Source organism: Pristis pectinata, chromosome 1 (assembly GCF_009764475.1).
Source record: "Pristis pectinata isolate sPriPec2 chromosome 1, sPriPec2.1.pri, whole genome shotgun sequence".
Classification (NCBI taxonomy): Eukaryota; Metazoa; Chordata; class Chondrichthyes; order Rhinopristiformes; family Pristidae; genus Pristis; species Pristis pectinata.
In genome coordinates this window covers 1,018,085-1,040,738 of record NC_067405.1, presented here as the reverse complement: position 1 = coordinate 1,040,738, position 22,654 = coordinate 1,018,085, and the positions used below count along the sequence as shown (strand labels likewise).

General features: G+C 56.8%; 2 protein-coding genes across 2 annotated transcripts in view; one reads left to right on the top strand and one right to left on the bottom strand.

Moving 5' to 3' along the window:
* The window catches only part of gmppaa (GDP-mannose pyrophosphorylase Aa), a 38,517-nt gene extending 37,986 nt beyond the window's left edge, over positions 1-531 (top strand). Inside the window, exon 12 of the mRNA XM_052026079.1 lies at positions 57-531. Coding sequence (XP_051882039.1) covers positions 57-157 — 101 coding nt within the window. The 3' untranslated portion in view covers positions 158-531. The remainder of the gene's footprint in view (positions 1-56) is intronic.
* Positions 532-3,486: 2,955 nt separating this feature from the next.
* LOC127575845 (rac GTPase-activating protein 1-like) lies at positions 3,487-21,509 on the bottom strand. Its single transcript, XM_052026019.1, has 16 exons — positions 21,356-21,509; positions 20,370-20,572; positions 19,118-19,239; positions 17,216-17,297; positions 16,770-16,820; positions 16,585-16,680; positions 16,053-16,137; positions 14,844-14,995; positions 14,366-14,530; positions 13,587-13,682; positions 12,228-12,426; positions 11,350-11,452; positions 10,564-10,696; positions 5,200-5,293; positions 3,923-4,010; positions 3,487-3,854 (listed from the first exon to the last, which is right to left on the bottom strand). Exons 1-16 carry the CDS (start codon positions 21,441-21,443, stop codon positions 3,803-3,805), a joined length of 1,809 nt encoding a protein of 602 aa, XP_051881979.1. The 5' UTR covers positions 21,444-21,509; the 3' UTR covers positions 3,487-3,802.
* Positions 21,510-22,654: the final 1,145 nt, after the last annotated feature.

The following is a 22,654-nucleotide window of genomic DNA, read 5'->3' as shown; positions in this document are numbered from 1 at the left end:
TGGGACTTGCAGCTGACACCAGGGCTGTAGTTACACCTGATGTTTATTCCCTGCAGGCTGTAACGTCAGCATTCCTGCCGAGGTGATCATCCTGAATTCCATCGTGCTGCCGCACAAGGAGCTGAACCGAAGCTTCAAGAACCAGATCATTCTCTAGAGACAGGGAGCAGTTAGCGAGGCCTGGGGAGCTGCCTCTCGCTCGCGGTGGCACCCACAAGGCTGAGCCAGCCACCCTCTGCCTCGTCACCTTTCTCTCATGGTTTTCCAGATCTATCGGTTAAATTGGTGTTTTCAGAGATCCCCTGCCTGTGGGCATCTCCTGACCGGGGGTGTTTGCACTGTAGCCCTGCCCAGACCACTGTGTCAGGAACACATCTGCTCAATTCCAGCCCACTGTTCCCCACCGTACGTGCCTGATGAGTCTATCCAAACACAGCCATCCATCCCTCTCATTTGTCAGGAGAGGCAGCGATGATAGCTGTGGGCTTGACTATTGAATCACAAATAAAGAGAAACAGATTTTCCCTTTGAGAGCAGTTAACATGCCTGTCTGAATCCCCCTCCCCTACATTACTGGTTCTACAGAGAAGGATGATGAACACACTGGGCTGGGGGAAGAGGAGGCAGAGACCACAACGGTGAAGTATCAGGACGAACACGTGAATCTCCGTGGCAGAGAGGGCCATGGGCTGGAAAATGGGATTAGTGGAGATGGGTGCTTGGTGGTCAGCATCAACGTGATGGGCCAAAGGGCCTGTGCTGTACAACTCTAACTGTAGCTGGGAACCTTCAGGTACCTGCTCTGTGATTCCCTTGCAGTGTTGAGGTACGGGTCTCCAACACACCAATAGATTCTGTCACCACTGATATTACAGCTGCACCAGAAGGTCAACTCAGCCCCTCCTTGGAGCACAGCGATGGACAATCAGTGCCGGCCTTGCCAAAGCCTGGATCCCAGAACGAAGCAACAAATTGGCATCTCTGATCAAGGCTGCAGTTGGCTGATCATATCGGGTTGTCAGTGAGAGGCGATGAATTTGTTAAAGGGAAGTGACACAGTACTGACTAGTGAACAGGGGAAGGTCTGGTGTTGGTCTTTATTGGGTATCTTGGTTGGCAAGTTTCCGTGCAGTACGACTATGGACTTTCAGAACGTGTTTGGTGGAATCTCAAGAGGCAGATATCTAAAGATGAAACTTGTGGTACTGACCAGGCTGTCTGCCGCCACGGAGAATGGACAGGGACAGGGAGGTTGGTCAGTACAGGTGGAGCTGGGAGCAGTACGCTGACAGGGGCTGAGGATTGGTCTGTGGGTGAGGATCAGTGCCTGGGCCCAGCTAATCACCATCTACGTCAGTCTGCCCGAGGGGACATGTCTTATTTGGATTAAATATTACTAAATGATAATAACTACAAGATGGTATTTAAGGGGAAGGGGGTGGGGGGTTGCGCTGAGGATGTGAAGCAGCAGAGGTTGGGACAAGCAGTGGGTGGTCGAGCAGGGCAGATACAGTGTGTAAAAGGTCAACTTATTCTTGTTTGGTGGACACAACAGAAAAGTAAAGAATTTTTTTTAATGTAAATAGTGAGAAATTGGGTAGTGTTGATATTCAAAGAGACCTGGTGTGCTTGTAGACCAGACACAGAAGACCCCTAATGTGTAGGTATAACAAACGATCACGAAGACAGTGTATGTTAGGCTTTATCTCAAGAATTTGACTACAGGAAGAGGTCTCAGCAAGACAGCACTGGGATTGTTGGGAACGGTCTCGCTGTCCTTACTGAAGAGGATGGACTTGCCACAGGGGGAATATGGAAGACTCGCTGGTAGTTCCAGGGATGGTGGGGGGGGGGGGGGGGGGGGGGCGGGGTTGCTGTGTGCAGAGAGATCTGATTGAGTGGCGTGTGAGGACAAGCACTTGAACACTGACCGACTACAGTTTATAAATGACTAATGCCACAATGGAAAACCAAAGTTGTCTGCTGCCCAGAACCAGTTGGCATTGGCAGCAGATGGGCATTAAAGTGTAACACAGAGCAAGGCTGCCTCAGGGTAGGCTGGCCCTGTGAAGGGTAATAGCAGAGGGGCCATTTCCTCTAGTCCTCTCATCTGTTATCTGACAAACACAGGCCAGCCGTGATCACTGTGCCAGAGAGCCCGCTCCGCCATTCAACAAGATCACAGTTGGCCCAGGGTCTCACCCAATCCCCACATCCCTCAGCCCCAGTCACCACAGATGCAGGATGTAGTGTCAGGTGATCAGAAGGGGCAGATCCCTTGGTTCCAAGTCAGGCTGTAGGTGGGATACAAACAGGATGGGGCCAGAGCTCAGGCTCAGAGCAGCAGGACAGGCTCGGTCAGTGAGGAGCTGTTGGTGTGGTTGGGATCTAGTGACCTGAATGGTGATCAGAAGGACTGGAGAGGAGGAGACAGGATGAGTGGTGACCCAGGGTGTTCTGGGAGCGGGTTCAACAGCCCCACTGCCCCTCACCTCCCAGCAGCTCAACAATTTATTCTCATGTGACATCACCTTTCATTCTTTTGCTGCACACCTACTGGGGCAGCATGGACCAGTTGGGCCAAAGGGCCTGTTTCTGTTGGGGTAATTTACAGCAGCCAGTTAACCAACCAACACATCACTGGGATATTGGGGGAGGGGGGGGGGGGTGGGGGGCGGAGGGTGAGGAAAGAAACTGGAACACCTGGGGGAAACCCACCCAGTCGCAGGGAGAGCGTGCAAACTCCACACCCGAGGTCAGGACTGAACCCAGGAACCTCGAGGCAGCAGCACTACCTGCCCCCCCACTCCACTGCCCTTCACAAAGGGCTGGCGAGCAGAGACAGCAAGTAATCGGGGTACGAAGCAGGAAGTCCTAGTGCAACTTTACAGAGTGCTCGTGAGGCAGCGGGGAGGTCGATGCCTGGACAGAGCAGGGAGCCTGGTGCTGGGAGAATGAGAAGTGATCCATGGTGAAAGGGGGACTGCCAGGGTGGGTGCCAAGAGGCTACTTCCCTGGCAGGCAAATCTGGAACCAGGGCAGAGTTCCAGAATAAGGGCACGACCATCTCAGACTTGCAGGAACTTTGAGGCTTGTGGAAGTGCAGCCAATATTTGTGGTGGGGACAGACTTTTAAACTGCAAGGCTACAGGAGAGGGGAGAGGCCAAGACCAGAGATACAAATGGCCTCCTACTTGTGTTCTAATTGGATGACTTACAGGGAGTGGGAGCTGGCCCAGGAACAGCTAGCTACACCACCCCTCCACAGCTTCTTACCGACTCCCTGTAGAATGTTTAATCCCCTCACCACTGCTAGATGTTATGTGGGGACGATGGGGACAGGGTCCTCTGGGGTTCCTCCTGTGATCAGCTCACTCCACAGACCAGGAGTGGGGTCTCTGAATGTCCTGTGCTCAGTCCCGCACCAGCCAAGACCACCCAGCAACAAGCCCACCCTCCTGTAAACAAGATCTAGGAAAAGATATTGTGAATGAAATTTTATTTTGCACTTCAGGCAGAAGGAACAAGCAACCTTGCACTGAGAAATCCCTCCCCCCTCCCACCCCATCCAAAAACCCCCAATCTGACACTGACCACTATAAATTTACCCTCTCCCCCCACCCACACCAGGGTCTGGAGACCATGGTCATCCCACAAAAGCAACAGTCCAGCAAGGGTTTAAAAAATCCCAGGGAAACACCAAGTCTTTGGGCAGGCAGGGAGAATCCAGGACCGGATAGGGCCTGCTCCACACTGCAGTCTGTTGGGAGAAGGTTGTCTGTGGAAATTCCTTGCAGGCGGTTTATTTCAGGGTTGGTGATGGGAACAACTTGCCGGGATGAGAGGTACCAGGCCTGGAGGAAGAATGATACGACAGTCAGGAGTGCCCACACACCATCCCCATCACCCCTGCAGTACTCACAGGGACAGCAGGCCAGGGGGCAGGCAGCAGCCAGGGGACTGGGTCATCTTGGCCACATCAGGGCTCGTCAGTGGTTTAAACAGACATCCTGAAGTGGGGGGGAAAGAGTGGAGGGAGTTAGCCCAGTATCAGGTCCCGACCCAGAGCCTTCATTCCCCAATCTTCAACCCTCCACCCACCCCCAATCACAACCAACCCAACCCCACCCCAGGCCAACCCAGACACTTGACCCTCTACTCCCAAAAACACCATTCCCAAAATTCCCACATTGCACAGCAGGGGAGCCACAGATTGGAGAGGGGCCACATTCCCAGCAGCTCAGAGAGAGTGCTGATCGTCACTTGGACGAGGTCTGGTTCCCCAGGAGAATGCAAAGTCATTGGTTACTACTTGGATTACAGAGAGTTCTTCCAGTGTCTCCACATTTATACTCAGCTCCTAGAAAAGCAGGGAAGTTTACAGTTCTGGTGAGATTGCACCCAGAACAGTGACAGGACGTAGATGGGATCCTGGGATTCACAAAGACTCGGCACGAAGCAGGGAGGTGATGAACCGGTACGGACACCAGCTCTGTCACAGCTGGAGAACTGTGCCCAGCTCTGGCCACCACACTTCAGGAGGACGTGAAGGTCCCAGAGAGGGTGTGGAAACGATTCACTGGAACAGTTCCAGGGAGGAGGGATTCCATCCCTAGGGTGGAACTGGAGGAGCTGGAGATGTTCTCCTTGGAGCAGAGGAGGTTGGGAGGAGACTGGAGAGAGGGACAAGGTCAGGAGGGGTTTACAGAGGGGGAATAGAGGGAAACTGATTCCATTGGGGGGTGGTTGGGATCTGGGATTAACTGTCTACAAAGGACAGTTAATCCCAGATCCCATGCCGCCAGGGGAAAATCAGATCGAGTCATTTACCAGGAGATGGGATGTTCATTACTTTACCATGAGCTGGTGTGAACTCAGACCATTCAGCCCAACTATGCTGTAATAGTTCTGCAATCCTACATTACCACATTACTGATGTGGGATCTTGCCATGCTGAAATTACATCTGTGACTATTCCAAGGTTTGAAGCCTCAGTGAGGGTCCCACTCACCCCTGGATCTGAGGAGATCCATGCAGTGCCCCGAGTCAAGGTTCCTCACTGGGTGTGACCCTCTACATCCTTGATATCTGGTCTCCTCCTCCACAGACTCAGCAACCCCAGCTGGTTCTGAGCAGCTCATTCTCCATCCACCTCCAGCCCCCCCCCCCCCCCCCCACCCCACGCTCCCTATTTCTCACCATGCGTGAAGGGGTTGGGGTCACCAGCACCGCTTCCTGTTGACACCACCCGGCTCCAGAATTCCGAGGGCAAGGAGAGCAGGTGTTCCACCACCTGTGGAGAGAAGAACAGAAGCTGAGCAGGGAACATCACGCTCCGACCCAGACCGTGGGGCAGTGGTGCCAGGCCACGGGATGCTGACAGATTGGGCGAGTGCAGGAACAGCACAGACTCCATGCAAGAGGAAAGCGTTTGGCCCCTAATTTTTTTTTTTAAAAAAGGCAAGCGGCTGGAGGGCAGAAAGATCCACGGTTCCCGTCCAGGAGTCAGAATAGCTCAGCAAAATACGAAAAATCTCAAGCAATGAAATGGATTGGAACAGAAAAAGGGAAGTGATTCTCGACACAGGTTGAAGCCCCTCTGCAATGTCCTATCACACACCCCCAGGGCAGGGGTCAGACACAGGGTGAAGCTCCCTCTACACTATCCCATCACACAGTCCCGGGGTCAGACACAGGGTGAAGCTCCCTCTACACCGTCCCATCACACAGTCCCGGGGTCAGACACAGAGTGAAGCTCCCTCCACACCGTCCCATCACACAGTCCCGGGGTCAGACACAGGGTGAAGCTCCCTCTACACCATCCCATCACACAGTCCCGGGGTCAGACACAGGGTGAAGCTCCCTCTACACCATCCCATCACACAGTCCCGGGGTCAGACACAGGGTGAAGCTCCCTCTACACCATCCCATCACACAGTCCCAGGGTCAGACACAGGGTGAAGCTCCCTCTACACCATCCCATCACACAGTCCCAGGGTCAGACACAGGGTGAAGCTCCCTCTACACCATCCCATCACACAGTCCCGGGGTCAGACACAGAGTGAAGCTCCCTCCACACCGTCCCATCACACAGTCCCGGGGTCAGACACAGGGTGAAGCTCCCTCTACACCATCCCATCACACAGTCCCGGGGTCAGACACAGGGTGAAGCTCCCTCTACACCATCCCATCACACAGTCCCGGGGTCAGACACAGGGTGAAGCTCCCTCTACACCATCCCATCACACAGTCCCAGGGTCAGACACAGGGTGAAGCTCCCTCTACACCATCCCATCACACAGTCCCAGGGTCAGACACAGGGTGAAGCTCCCTCTACACCATCCCATCACATACTCCCAGGGTCAGACACAGGGTGAAGCCCCTCTGTGTCTGACCCTGGGAGTGTGTGATGGGACAGTGCAGGGTGAAGCTCCCTCCACACCGTCCCATCACACACTCCCACATTCTGTAATAAAAGCAGAAAATGCTAGAAGCACTCAGCAGGACAGGGAGCATCTGCGGAGAGAGAAACATGTTTCATGTCTGGGACTCAGAACTGGGGAAGAGTAGACTTCATTCCTACAGTTGTGGTCAGAGATTAACTGGAATCCTTTCTGCTGCAATACCCAGTTAGTGGGAGGCAGCTGTTCCTGAACAGTGAGCTGGAGCCTGTGGTGGAGACCCCAGCTAAGGAGGGCATCGGCCAGTGCTGGTGGAGGATACTTCTGGAGTGGGAGGGTCACCTGGAGGTGCTGGATTTGAAAGCAAGGCATTGGGTCACTGGAAGGTGGTGTATTTGGTCTGCTGAAGGAATAGCGAGGAGACCCAGGGGTGGGCCATCTCCCTCCCTCTCACACAGCATCCATCTCACCCCAGCTGCCTGGGTGACAGAAATTGTTCTGAATCGCCAGTGGTGGAGATCACAGCTGGGTGAGGGAGCTCCATCTGAAGAACAGGAGCTAGGCAGTTCTCCAGGTGTGGATGAGAGTGCAGGACAGGACTAGTCCAAGTGCTCCTTACAGGGGCTGGGCATGGTCATAACCCAACCAGTGACCTCCATGTTGTGGTACTGCTTGGTCACTTGGTCAGTGTCCTCTCTTGCCCTGAGAATCCACAGACCTCCTGACTTAGGCAGCCACCCACCAGTGTCCCCTTCCCAGGCAGAAGGACCCTCAGCATTCAGACCCCAAGGATACTGTGGATTGTATTATCCCAGACGGTGTGCACTGGACATTGTCAGCTGCCAGTGATGCATCAGCCACACCCTCCAGTCAGAGCTCCCTCACTCTGGCTATCGGCATCCCTCCAGTTCCAACTTTGGGACTGGCACCTGCCCTTGAATCCTCAGCCAGGCGAGACATCTGCCCTCCATCACGTGACACACCCATCACTCTGAACCCAGTCTGGTGAATGAACCTTCACTGTACTCTCTCTGTAGCGAGGTCATCCTCGAGGCAAGGGGACCAAAGTGGTTCAGTACTCCAGCTGTGGACTCACCATTAGCACTGAATGAGTCATTCTCTATTCTTGGAACCCAAGCCCAACAGACCACACGCCTTCCTGTCCCTGCTGCAGCCACACCTGGTTCAGTGACTGTTGTACAAGGACTATCCCAGTCTGGTGTCGGAAGTGTTACATTTGGCCCTCCCAGCCAAGTCATCAGTACAGACTGCACATCTGGGGCCAGTGGTAGCTCACCAGCTACAGCCCCATAACCCAAGGGCCTGCTTATTCCAATTGTAGTTTTTAAACCATTACCCAACCCTGCCACACCAGTCCACTAGCCCTTACCACCCCCCCCCCCCCCAACAGTTTTCCAGCCTCCTGCATGGGAGCTCAAAATATCCAAACAAACCACAACCACTGCCCCCCCATCTCACATCTGTACAGGACCCACACTCTGCATTCCCCTCACACACCCAGTCCCAGTTGTTCCCCACTGCCCTACTCACTTCACTTTTCCTTGGTTATTTTTTGTTGAATTTTTACAGTGGGCGGGAGGGGAAATATTTAAAGGAGATGCGTGCGGTTTAACGTTTTTAAACAGAGTGGTGGGTGCCTGGAACAGGCTGCCGGAGGAGGTGGTGCACACAGATACAGCAGCAACGTTGAAGAGGTTGTTGGACAGACGAATGTGGGGGGGATAGGGATCAAGTGCAGGCAGAAGTGGTTTAGTTTAATTCAGCATCATGTTGGGCACAGACATGATGGGCCAAAGGGCCTGTTCCTGTGCTGTACTGTTCTCAGTTCTACTCCCAGTTCTCAGGCCTCCAGCTTTCAGCTGATGTTGTCAGTCTTTAATTTCACCTGAAGAGCCCTGGTTGGATCACTTCTCCTGCTGGGTCTTAAAGGGGAGTATTTGTTGAACATTGTGTCTCATTTCTTTATGCTAGCCTCTGCCTGCTCACCATCAGACCCTCGAACAGGTTCCAATCCACCTCACTCCCAATACCTTCATAAAGCAGGTTAGAATTAGAGCAAAGTTTCCTTCAACCCACTAGTCTGCATTCTCATAACTTGAGCAGTTTAAGATAATGCCTTAAACTCTGCATTCCCAGAGGACCAGGTCTCAGATCAGGAGGCAAACGGTTTAAACCATCGACATCCACTCTGCCAGAGGTTGCAGAGATTTGGTCTCATTTACACTGACTGCACTTCCAGCTTGCAGGCAGCAGAGGGCAGAGGGCAGCCACTGCACCAGCTCCGGGACTTGCTGTAGTCCGTCCCATTTGCCCACATTTGGCCCATAAACCTTTCCCATCCATGTACCTGTCCATCAGATTCCCAGAGTGAGCTCAGTCCCAGTGGGTGTAACCCCACCCCTCACTGACCTCAGCACTGCTGCCAGGGTGTGTGCCACAGGCAGACCCCTGCTCCCACTGCATCACCACCACATGTGGATTTTGCAGCTGTGTGGATCCATGTTTCCTGTGGACCCACTGCCAGTACAAGGCCATTTGGCCCCTCCGGTCTGCCCGTTTAACAAGATCCTGGCTGATCCAACTCTGCATTCTCCTCTAACCCCAGGTAACCCTTCACCCCCATTTATCGAGAATCTACTTTCAACGTAAAAATATCTGAAGATTAAAATTCAGTTGGACAGGTACATGGATTGGAAAGGTTTAGAAGATTATGGGCCAAATGGTGGCAAATGGGACTAGCATGGCTGGCATGGACCAGTTGGGCCAAAGGGCCTGTTTCTGTGCTGTGTGACTGACTCACAACCTCCAAAATTATGCCTCACCTGTCTGAAACAGGCAAAAGAGTGACCCGATTCTAGATTGTCCCACAAGAGGAAATATTGTCTGCAGACCCACCCTGTCAAGACCCCTCAGGATCTTCTGCTGCAAGTCCCACTCACTCTCCCCTCCAACAGACCCTTCCTGTCCAACATCTCCAGGAAGGGTCAGCTTTTCTCCTGAGGAATCGGGCCAATGACCCTTACGAGCTGCTTCCAATGCAACAGCCCAGTGCAGTTTAGCTGCAGCAGTCCAACAGATTGTCCCAACCTTGTCCCCCCCTCTCCAATTTCCTCCCAACCTTCTCTGCTCCAAGGAGAACATTCCCGGCTTCTCCAGTCCCACCCTCCTCCCTGGAACCGCTCCAGTGAATCGTTTCCACACCCTCTCCGGGACCTTCACGTCCTCCTGAAGTGCGGTGACCAGAGCTGGGCAGTTCTCCAGCTGTGACCCAGCCAGTGTCTGTACCAGTTCATCACCTCCCTGCTTCGTACCCTGAGTATTTGTGAATCCCAGGGTCCTATCACGTTACCAACTGTGCTCTCAACGTGTCCTGCCCTGTTCAAGGATTCACACACACGTAGATCCAGGTCCCTGCTCCCACACCCCCTCTGGAACTGAGCTGTGGACTCTTGTCCACACTCATTCTCCCTGGCCTCACACTTCCCTGCACTACCTTCCATCTGCCACTCACCTGCCTGTTCCAGCAGAGTCCCCCACACCCCAATCTGTCACCGACCTGGTTCACACCGCTGAGAACATGTCACCGAGTGCCCCCACCCCTGCTCAAGGTGTCAAAAGCAGTGCTGACCCTGGACACCCCACCCCCACACTTTGCTGGTCAGTCAACAAGTGAATCCAGGACTGATTTATGGCCAGTTACCAAAGTGAATGTTAACATTTAACAGCAAGGCCAGTGTTTATCCCCCATCCCTGACCACCTGAGGGTGGGGGTGAGCCCCTCCATGACCCACCCCCACACTGCTGCCAGGGAGGGAGTTGCAGGATTCAGTGAGTGAAGGAACTGTTCCAAGGCAGGACTTGGGAGGGGAGCTTCACCTGGAACTCAAACTAGTGGGATCAACACTCGGAGTAACGTTCCCACGTTCTGGGAAAGAACCAACCAGCGGCCGATAACCAGTGCAGAGAGAAGGGAACGACAGAGACTGAATCAGTGGATCCAGAGACCCTCTGACACCACCCCCACCCACAACATCCAGCCATTGACCCAAACCCCAGACCTGGTACAGACCCTCCTCCAGTGAGTGCTCCAGCTGTCCGTGACTCCCAGCGAGCCATTCCCACAACAGAGTCCAGGACTAACCTCTGGCTGACGCTTTGTGTCCTCAAACACCTCGAGTGGGTGAGGGTCTGGCTTGGCATGTCCCACCAGTGTTGGCCCAAAGACCCGGGCAAGATTCCTCTGATCCATCCTGCAATCTGGGCTCCCCATCACCCTGGCCAGGAGAGATGGACAGAGGGGTCAGTCACCACCAGTCAACCCACCAACCAGAGCAGAACCAGATCAGGGAGCCCACTGCGTGGTCTGAATGGGAACCACTACCCCAGGTCCCACCACACCAACAGAACCCAGGGCTGCCCACTCACCCACCTCAAGGCTGCCTGGTGAGTGGGGGCCACTCCCTCGGGAAGCTGCCTCCAAAATTCCAGCACAGCAGAGTAACAGTGACCCTTCCTCCTTCCTAGCACCTCTCCCCTCCCACCCTGGTCAGGATGGGGGCTGCTCAGGGTATGGGGTCAGGAGGCCACCTTAACGACAGGGCTGGGCAACCAGCCCATAATTTCAGCACCACAGTTATCCCCGAAGGGGCATCTCCCAAACACTCCGCACAGCCAGATGTGGGAGGGGAGGTGGGGCTGTAAACAGGGTCCACCTCCGCATTTGGCTGGAGAGGAGGGAACTTTGGATTGATCTCCAAGCCAATCGATAATCTTCAGCGTCTCCCTAGGATCCTGCTGTGCAGGTTGGTGCCTCCGTTGTACTGGGGGTGGTGGGAGGTTCCTGCCTCTCCCCTGGGTAAAGGCCACTCTGTTGAAGGGATGAGGATCTCCCTGAAGCCAGGAGCCAGACACCGGAGCCAGGTCTCACCTCTGGAGGTGCGCGAGGAGGTAACCCAGGGTGTCCCGGTTGGCAGGGGGCAGGGCAGCTATGGCTCGGCACAGCTCCACCCGGCACCGGTCAGCGGGGAGGCCTGCAGAAATGGCATCAGTGATTCATCACGGCCCTGGTGTCTGCCACACACACCCCACCCCCCAACCCCCTCCACACACAACCTCCTGCACCCCACACACAACCCCCTCCATCCGCACCCCCCACCCACACAACCTCCACCACACCCACCCCCCCACTCCATTCCTCCCCACCCCCAACAACCCCCTCCATCTCACCCTCCACCCACCTCCACGAGCGAGCAGTCACAGACCAACCCTCACCCCCCACATCGGTGATGCTCCCAGACAAGATCCCACCGACCCACTAACACCGTGCAGGGTCTGATTGGAACCCTGGAGAATCCAGTCCAGGCTGCTCATCCCTTCTCATTCCCCCCTCAGCTGCAACCCCCGCCCCACCCCTGGGGAACCCTCACAGCACCCCCTCTGGAACGTCCATCCTTCCCTGGGTCCAGAGACCGAACCTGTCCAAGGTTCTCGGCACGGGCTCACCAGGCCCCTCTGTAATTGCAGAGAGGGATCTGTACTCGAATCCACCACACCACGTGCCCCCAGACACTTGCTCCCCGACACACTGGCCCTCGGTGAGTTATGTACACGGACACCTGGCTCCCTGGGAACACCACCACCCCATCTCCCACTGTTAACCAACACTGATCTGTCTGTGCACAGGGTGGGTCACCTCAGTTCTCCCACTTAATGTTCCATCTCCCCCCTCAAACCCCCCCCCACCGTCCATCTCCCGCCAGCCTGTAGCCAGGGAGCAGCTGAGATTCCAGGAACCTAGCACAGTACCTGAGGCAGCCAGGAACGTCGGGTGGAGTCGGAACGTCACCAGCGGCTCCTTCAGCTTCCGGAGGAAGTCCTTGAGCAGCCCACACACCACGTGGATGTTGGTGACTCGGCTGAGGACAGGCAGCCCCTTCCCTCGCACGTAGTGTTCCTTCAACTGCCTCACCACCTGCTCGCAGCCTGACACCCGGTAAATCCCCGGCTGGGGGGCACAGAGCACAGGACATTACACCACAGGGGAGCTGGGGCCTGGGCAAAACATCACCTCCCCCCCACCACTGAAGTCAGTCCACAGCGCAAACCCCTTTAATAGATCCCAGCCTGTACCTCACTCCCAGGGATCCTGTATTACAGATGAAATGCCAAACATTGGTGGTGTAGTGAAGTGGATGTTGTCCAAGGTTATAACAGGAGCCGGACCAACTGGGGAAGTGGCCAAGGAAAGGCCCATGGAACTTAACCCAGACAACATGAAGTGATGCACTTTGGGAACTTAAACCAGGGCCGGACGCACACAGTGAACAGCAGGGCCCCGGGGAGTGTTGTACAACAGAGGACCTTGGGGAACTGGTACATGGTTCCCCGAAAGTGACGTCGCAGGTAGACAGGGTGGGGAAGGTGGTATTGGTCAGGGCACTGAGTATAGAAGTTGGGACATGGGGTTACAGCTGTACAAAGTGTTGGTGAGACCACACCGGGAGCATCGTGCGCAGTTCTGGTCACCCAGCTACAGGAGGGCTGTCGTTAGCTGGAAAAGGTGTAGAAAAGATTTACATGTTGCCAGGACCGGAGGGCTCGAGCCGAGGCCAGGACAGGCTGGGACTGTTTCCCAGGAATGTAGGAGGCTGAGGGGTGACCTTAGAGAGGAACAATGAGGGGTATGGATAAGGTGGGTGGTCTCAGTATTACCCCCCACCAGAGGAGGGGAATCTGAACCCAGAGGGTACAGGTTTAAGGTGAGGGGGGAAGATTTAAAGGGAAAGTGAGGGGCAAGATCCTCCCCCCCCCCCACCACCACACAGGGGGGTAGGTATGGGGAATGAGCTGCCAAAGGAGGGGGCAGAGGTGGGGACAATTACAACATTTAAAAGACATTTGGACAGGTCCATGGATAGGAAAGGTTTAGAGGGATTGGGCCAAATGGGACCAGCTTGGACGGGAACCTTGGTCAGCATGGACCAGTTGGGCCAAAGGGCCTGTGTCTGTGTGAGTCTGTACATCTCAAACCCCTGGATTAGACCTCAGCCTGGAACTCACCTGCACCCCTGGATCAGGTTCCAACTGGTCACGGGACAAGCTGGCACAGATGGCCAAGGGCCGGGGGGCAGGCGGGGGGCCAGGGAGGGGAGTCCCCATCCTTACCTCCTGTAACCCTCGTTGTTCAATCTCGTTGATACAATGGATGATAAGAGATGGGATCATGGGAGCTGTAGGAGGGGCAAAGTCAGCGATGGTTCCCTGTGGGGTCAGACAGGGAGTCAGCAGCTAGGAACCAAGACCAGTGCCCCGTTGTACCTCAGTGCTGCTAATTTCCCAGCTGCTCAGAGGGGACAACCTCCAGCTGACCCACAGAACCTGTCCTCCAGACTGTTCAACCCTGGGGCCATCAATAACCCACCACCCACAGGGGGTGGGGACTGAGCCCACGATCACTGCAGATAGGTCGAGACCAGTCTCTTCACCTACACCGGCTCCACACCAGCCTCCTCCCACCTCAACATCCAGCCACCCTCACCCCATGAAACCCCCCCCCCACCCCCCTCCCTGACCTGGCCATTCTAACCATTCTAGTCCCTCTCACTCCACTCCCTCAGCTTGGTCCAAAACCTCACGCCACCCCAAACTCCCTCCACAACCTCATCCCTCCCACCTGCAAGACCTTCCACGACCAATTCCAGCATCTTGTTTCTCCACTGACTGCTGGGGAACCCTCTCCTCTGACAGCAGAGCCCTCAGTGACCTGAGCCATAACCCCGAGCCTCCTTCTCGATGCTTTGGAAAAATGGGCCCAGTTTGGTTTGATGATCCACCCCAATACCTCATGGGTTCTGGTGCCAGTTCGATGGCGTGACATCTTCCTCTGCAAGGTGCTAACTGCCCAGTGTGGACCACGGGAACCTGCTCCACAGGCTGGGACATACCTCTCCATTTTTGACCATGGTCAAGGTGAAGTTGGGTGCGCAGAGGGTGGGGCACAATCTCCGGCAGTCTGGGTGGGACACGAGGCAGCAAGTACGGCACTTCAGTGCCATCTTCCCGAACCGGATCCGTTTCCCACACGGAACGCAGGATTCCAGTCGAATGATCTGAGGGACAAGATGGGGCAGCAAATTCAGAACGTTCACGGCCAAATCAAGCTGGTGGGACCTGGGGGGGGGGGGGGGGGGGGGGGCGGAGGCCCCACAGTGGTGCTACTGGGGTGAAGTGTCAGGGTCCACCACAGGATCTTCAGCCCATTGTGTCATGCTGATCACTGCTGTCAGAGCCCAATGCAGTCACATCACTGCTGCTGGGATCTTTGTGTAGTTAGAGCCATGCACACCCACCACAGCCTCTCCCTCAGGGTTCCTTCCCCGGCAGTGCCCACCCCAGCTGCCCGTTAGGACCATGACCTCTTACCGTTTTGGAGACAAAGTTGTGGGGCCTGGTTGGGGCCTTGTTCTCAGGGCTGACGAAGCCCTCTGGCACTGGTCGGCTTTCTGCTAGAGGTGCTGGAGTGGTCAGTGGTGTCTGCTGGTCCCCCTCACTGCCATCTGCCAGCAGGACTGGCTCTGCGGGAGAAGACAAGTTGTGAGCCTCGTTCTCCGAGCCCGGTCAGCTCTTCAAACACCACCACTGAGCTCAGGATTAGGGCTGTCCCACTGGATGGGAGTTCAAAGGAGCCATTCACAGGAAACAGTTCTCCCTCTGAGCAGCAGGCTTGGCAAACTTCAAACATATGGGGCTTGTTTAATCCAGTTTGAAGTTGGAGCGATGGGTAACGGTTTCATACAATCATTGCGGCTCAGGAGAGGCCCGTCAGCCTCTTGAGCTCAGAGGCAGGGTTGTACAGCACAGAAACAGGCCCTTCAGCCCAACTCATCCATGCTAATCAGGTTGTATTCCTGAGCCAGTCCCATCTGCCTGCCTTTGGCCCATATCACTCGAGACCTTTCCTGTCCATGTACCTGTCCAGGTGTCTTTTAAACACTAACTGGACCCACCTCAACCACTTCCTCTGGCAGCTCGTTCCACACACCCACCACCCTGTGTGGAAAACTTACCCCTCAGGTCCCTTTTAAATGTTCCCCTCTCACCTTTAACCTGTGCCCTCCAGTCTGAGACTCCCCCACCCTGGGGAAAAGTCTGTGACCATTCACCCTATCTACACCCCTCATGGTTTTATAAACCTCTATACGGTCACCCCTCAGCCTCCTCCGCTCCAGGTAGAACAGTCCCAGCCTCTCCCTATAACTCCAGCCCTCCAGTCCCGGCAATATCTTGGTGAACTGTTTCTGCTCCCTCTCCAGCTGAATCACCTCCTTCCTACAGTGGGGTGACCACCACCAGGCCAGTGTTGTACCCAGCTCACCCTGGATCCCATGTGATCTCACCTTCCAGACCAGCCTCCCTGGTGGAAGTTCCCTCAGTCCTGTTCCCAGCTCAGTGGCCACAAGTTATTTGCTCTTGGGAGCTGAAACTTCTCCACAGCTGCCACTTACAGGGGAGGGGAGGGGAGGGGAGGGGAGGGGAGGGGAGGGGAGGGGAGGGGAGGGGAGGGAACACGACCAGGTGTGGGGGTGATCCGTACGCCCAGGTAGGCCCCCACCCACCCCACAGGCCACAAACCTGGCATGAGGGAGCGTCTCCGTCGTGGAGCCACTGGCTGGGAGGACCTGTTGTGGTTCTGGCTCCTGTTCACGGACTCTCCGGCCTGGAGAAAGAAGAACTGAGACACCAGCACACCCGCCCCAGCACAGTCAGCACAACAGAGGGGCAGTTACACAGCAAGATCCCGACAGCAGTGGAGAGTGACTGGTCAGTGAAAGGACAAGTTTGGCCCCAGGACCAAGGGAGACCACTCTGTCCGTCCAGTGGGAATGCAGCACGAGCCTCAGTGTGACACCCCTCTGTAGGGCTCCTCTGGCAGTGTGGCACCTTCTGATCCAATCCCACTGTCTGCCCCACACAGCCAGGGGTGGGGGGATAACTATTGCCCTGGGGAGGGGCACCCCTTCCATAGCCCCACCCACCACAAACCCCAGACTGCACCAAAGGCCCCCCATGCCCCCAAACCCCCCCCCCCCCCCACAACCCATGGCCCCCCCACGGCCCGGCCCACCCCCACCCCACCGCTCCCCCACACCACCAAACAACTGACCAGTGGGGAGCCAGCCAGCTCCAGGACCAGCTCTGAGGAGGAGCGGGACCGCCGAGCACTGACAGGACCACTGTCGACCAGGATGCGGGTGGAGCTCTGCAGGAGGAGCGAGACCCCCAGTGAGTGCTCTGTGCTGCTACGCACCCCACCCCACAAACCCCTCACCCCCACAGGAAAGTCCTTACCCTCCTGTCCCGATTCCTCGGCCTGGTCCCTCTCCCAGTCATCGCCAACGCCTGTAACAGGAGGCACCCATTAACGCCTGGCACCCACCCCTCCTCTCCTCCCCCCCCCCCCCCCACTGAACTCCCAGCACCCAACCCACCCACCCCAAGCTGAAACCCCAGCCCCTCCTCCCTGAGAGCCCCCTTCCCCAAGCCCCCACCCAAACTGAGCTCACAGACCCCACCCCTCCTCTCCTTCCCCTACCCACTCCCAACTGAGATCCCGGCACCTCCCCCCCAGCCCCCTCCCCTGGCCAAGCACTGCTGTCCGTCAGGCACCCAGCCTGGTACCTCACCCACCTGTAGACTGGCTCCCACCATCACTGACCCCCCTCCCCCCACCACTGACTCCTGCAGGGACCTTGAACCCCACACAACCCACCACCCCACTGACGACCCCAACTCACCGGGATCTCATCACTGGTCCTGTCGTAGCTGATGCCCGAGAGAGAGAGGGTGGACGTCAGGGTCTCCTCCACTGCAGGGAGCCTGTGGGGGGAGAGGGGACATGGGCAGGAGGACTGCATTTGAATAGCACCTCTCCATTTCGGGGGGCACACACAGGCAACAGAGGTTGTCCACCAGTCAGAGGTGGGACCTGGCTCCAATGGGTCAGGAGACCTGGGCCAGACCCAGGGGAGCAGATCAATGGCCCTCAACGTTCACCGGGAACCAGCAACTGTGGGCAGCTCAATGTACCCGGCAAAAAAGGCCCCCTCCCACCCCATGGGCCACCCCCTAGATCATCCTCCTCCCACCCCATGGGTCCTCTCCAATCCTCCCCTCCCACCTAGTGGCCCCCACATCCCCCCCCACCCTTGATCCTCCCCTTCCACCACCTCCCAACTACAGGGTGCATCCCCTGACCCTCCCCACTCCCCCACCCACAGGTAAGGTACTGGTCAGGATGAAGCACAAAGACCCCTCCCTCCCTAAACCTCTAACACTGGGCCAGGCCACTGTGACCACTCTGTCCAATACACAGCCCCTCCCCCAGGACTTGGCACTTGTTCAACACCAGGTACGGGTACAAGGTGGCCTCGGCACAAAGGTTGGGTGGCAAAAGGCCACAGATCACGGCCTTGACATCATGGGACACAGAAGTGGAAACCTGTGTAAAACAGACCACGGAGTGTAGAAGAACAAACTATCATGTTGATACGAAGCAACTTTGGTCGGTAAGTGGGATGGTCCTCCTCACACCCAGAGAGGTGACAGCCCTGGACTGTTACGAATGAGACATTGTGTGGGGTTCTGGTCACCCCGTTACAGGAGGGGTGTGGAGGCTTTGGAGAGGGTGCAAAGGAGGTTCACCAGGATGCTGCCTGGATTAGAGGGTACGAGCTACAAGGAGAGGTTGGACAAACTTGGAGCACTGGAGGCTGAGGGGAGACCTGATAGAAGTAGATAGGGTGAACAGTCAGAGCCTTTTCCCCAGGGTCGAAATGTCTCGCACTAGGAGGGCATAGGGTTAAGTGAGGGGCAGGAAGTTTAAAGGAGATGCGAGGGGCCAGACAGAAGATACAGCGCAGTGGGTGCCTGGACAGGCTGCCAGGGGCAGGTGTGGAAGCAGATGCCATCAGGATGTTTTAGGGGCATTCAGACAGACACGTGAAGATGGAGGGATGGAGGGACACGAATCACGTGCAGGCAGAAGAGGTCAGTTTAGTTGGGTATCATGGTCAGCACAGACAAGGTGGGCCGAAGGGTCTGTTCCCATGTTGTACTCCGGGTCACACACAATACATCTCCAGTCCTTCACCGTCACTGGGTCCAAACCCTCCCCAACAGCACCGTGGGAGCACTATCACCAGACGGTCCACAGCGGCTCACCCCCACCATCTCAGAGGGTCAGGGATGGACAACAAGTTTTGGCCGTGCCAATGACAGAATGCTGCGGCAACGCGCCGGACCCCACCCCACCCGCTCCGGACCTGACCCGCGCCGGACCCCACCCCACCCGCTCCGGACCTGACCCGCGCCGGACCCCACCCCACCCGCTCCGGACCTGACCCGCGCCGGACCCCACCCCACCCGCTCAGGACCTGACCCGCGCCGGACCCCACCCCACCCGCTCCGGACCTGACCCGCGCCGGACCCCACCCCACCCGCTCCGGACCTGACCCGCTCCAGACCCAACCCCACCCGCTCCGGACCTGACCCGCGCCGGACCCCACCCCACCCGCTCCGGACCTGACCCGCTCCAGACCCAACCCCACCCGCTCCGGACCTGACCCGCGCCGGACCCCACCCCACCCGCTCCGGACCCCACCCCACCCGCGCTGGACCTGACCCGTGCCGGACCCGACCTGCGGCTGGGCCTGGACTGGCTGCTCAGGACGTTGAGGAGGTTCTCCCGGTCTTGGATCTGCAGCACGGCAGCCGGACCCTCGGACTTCAACATGTCGTGGACCAGCTGGAGTCTTCGCTCCTGCGGAACAGGGGGCGTTGGATGGGATGCTGAAGGTGGGGAGTCATGGAGAGGGAGAGACAGCATGGAACAGGCCCTTCACCAATCAAGTCCATGCTGACCACTTAACTCCCCCATCAACCCCCCCCCCCCCCAGATTCTACCCACACACTGGGGGCTGATTAACCCACCAACTCCCACGTCAGTGGGGTGTGGGAGGAAACCAGAGCACCCAGGGGAAACCCAATGGTCACAGGGACCCAGCTGGAACCATCTCCCAACACAAGGGTGTCCCAGCAGGGTGGGTCCTGGGGTGAGGGACTCCCATCATGTGGGGAGAATGGGGGAGTCAGGTCCTGGAGCAGAGAACATAATGAAAAAAGCTGGGAAGAAATTTACAACCCAAGGGGCCATTCGGTCCATTGTGTCCGTGTCAGCTAATAGTCTGATCCCACCTCCCTGCACTGGACACAGTGGATCACTGCTCTGTGTGTGTAAAGTACCTGGGAGTACGTGGAGAGTCTCTGCCTTTCCCACCCTCCAGCTCTCTCCCCATGGTGACCAGAACCGTCCACCACCTGTGGTCCCCAAGTCCCTCCACTCCACCTCCCAGTATTATGTACAAGGAGATGCCCAACCATTCACTGGGTGGGTCCAACCCTTAATCCTCCCAAAGTTCAGCACCTCACACTCAGCAGGATTAAACGCCATCTGCCCCTTGCTCTGCTCATTCCGATCAGTCTCATTATCAACACCACCAATGTTCTCGGCATCTGTAGACCTCCTATATTCACATCCAAATCGTTAGTGTATAGAACAGCCAGGGTCCCAACACCAATCCCCGTGGGACACCACTGGTCACAGCCTCCCAATCACAAAAGCAATCGTCTGCCTTTTATTACCAAACCAATTTTTGACCCAATTTGCCAACTTTCCCCGGATACCATGGATCTTTTAGGTTGCTCTCCCACATGGGACCTTGTCAAAGGCCTGACTGGACTCCACGTCAGGCACGAATGTGTCTGGCCCATTTAGACTCAGCAATCCCCGACTGTGAAAATCCCACTAAGCTGGAGCCGCTCTCCCTACAACTGCCGTGGTGGGCTTCCCCTCCCCACCTCCGAGCCCGGGAGTGGTCCTGGAACCCCTACCAGCTGTTCACAGGCCAGCTCTGCCTTGTGCCTTCGCTTCAGCTCAATGTCCAGCTGATGACGGGCGTGCTTGAGGTGGACCTCCAACGAGGCTCGTTCAAGCTGCATCTCAACGAGGCGGCTCCTGCTGACGGACAACTCCTCCTCCACCATCTTCCACTTCTTGCGGCAGCTCTCGAAGTTCAGCGCCAGCTGGTACATTGCTGGAAGACAAGAGTGACCATCTCACTTCACAGTCAACAAGAACCCTTCCCCTGCGGCCGGCACAGCAGCTTCAACAACTCACGTACACAAGGTGACTTTAACACGACCAATCCGCTTCAGAAGGTCACCAACCCAAACCTGCCAACCTACCACAGCAGGAGGTCAGGACCAAGGAGCCGGCCAGAGAGGCAGCCTTAAGGGGGAAGAGGTGGAGTTAGACCCAAAGAGGGAATACCAGGGTCCAGAGCACAGGGAGCTGCCAGAGGTGGAGAGAGGGGTTGCTCAAGATGCCAGGAGTGGAGACCTCAGAGGGCTGTGGGGAGGAGAAAGGTCACAGAACGAGGTGAGCAGAAGGAACACTTCCAGCAACAAAGGGCGAGTGGACTGGGCAGTAACGAAGGAGAGGGTTCAACCTCAGTCCACAGGTCCCAGCAGTAGCCCAGACTGCCTTCCCACACAACTGGCCAACAGTTCTGCACACATCACAACACTGGGCAAGGAGATGCAGGACTCTCCAATCTCGAGTAGTAAAACGACAGAAAGGCAAGGGCTCCATTACTGGACCAACATTCAGAGAACAGGAGCTCAAGTCTCACAGCACCAAGAACCCAAACTCAGGTTAAAAGGACAGCTGGAAAGCTGGTGGGTTTGACACAAATCCACGTACCACCATCTCTCCCCAGCCTGGGACTCCCACTGCAGCACCAACACATCACCCAGGACAGGCATTAAACACCAGCTGTGCCACATCCAGAGAGCCCAGCCCCAAAAACAACAGCCACCTTGCTCATTCCTGTGAGTGATGCATTCAGCCAGACACAGCAGAGCATCCAGCTTCTGTTCCAGCAGATCCTTGAACCTCATCATCATTGTGTGAGAGGAAAGAACCAGTGAATCTGTCTTCCTTCAGGATCCCCCATATAATAGCCACCAGCTGGAGTGAAACACTGAGACATTGCTTTAACAGCTGGCTTTAATTGTTCAATTAGCTTAGCAATGAGGATAATTACAGGGGAGCTGGTGTGAGGCAGTAATCAGTCTCACAGGCAGCTCTCCCCACAATGTGACACACACTGACCTCCTGCACAGGGGACAGTGCAGAGGGAACCTGTGTACAACCCTAGGGGGTCACACACACCCGAGGCCCCACTGTGCACACCCCAGTCCCCACCACACACACCCCACGGACCCACCACACACACCCCACCACAAACACCACACGGACCCACCACACACACCCCAGTCCCCACCGCACACATCCCGGTCCCCACCACACACACCCCAGTCTCCACCACACACACACCCCCCACGGACCCACCACACACACCCCAGTCCCCACCACACACCCCAGACCCCACCACACACCCCAGTCCCCACCACACACCCCAGACCCCACCACACACCCCAGACCCCACCACACACCCCAGTCCCCACCACACACCCCAGACCCCACCACACACCCCAGACCCCACCACACATCCCAGTCTCCACCACACACCCCAGACCCCACCACACACACTCCAGTCCCCATCACACACACCCCAGACCCCACCACACACCCCAGTCCCCACCACACACCCCAGTCTCCACCACACACACACCCCCCACGGACCCACCACACACACCCCAGTCCCCACCACACACCCCAGACCCCACCACACACCCCAGTCCCCACCACACACCCCAGCCCCACCACACACCCCAGACCCCACCACACACCCCAGTCCCCACCACACACACTCCAGTCCCCACCACACACACCCCAGACCCCACCACACACACCCCAGTCCCCACCACACACACACCCCTCACGGACCCACCACACACACCCCAGACCCCACCACACACACCCCAGTCCCCACCACACACACACCCCCCACGGACCCACCACACACACCCCAGACCCCACCACACACACCCCAGACCCCACCACACACACCCCAGTCCCCACCACACACCCCAGACCCCACCACACACCCCAGTCCCCACCACACACACCCCAGACCCCACCACACACCCCAGACCCCACCACACACCCCAGTCCCCACCACACACACCCCAGACCCCACCACACACACCCC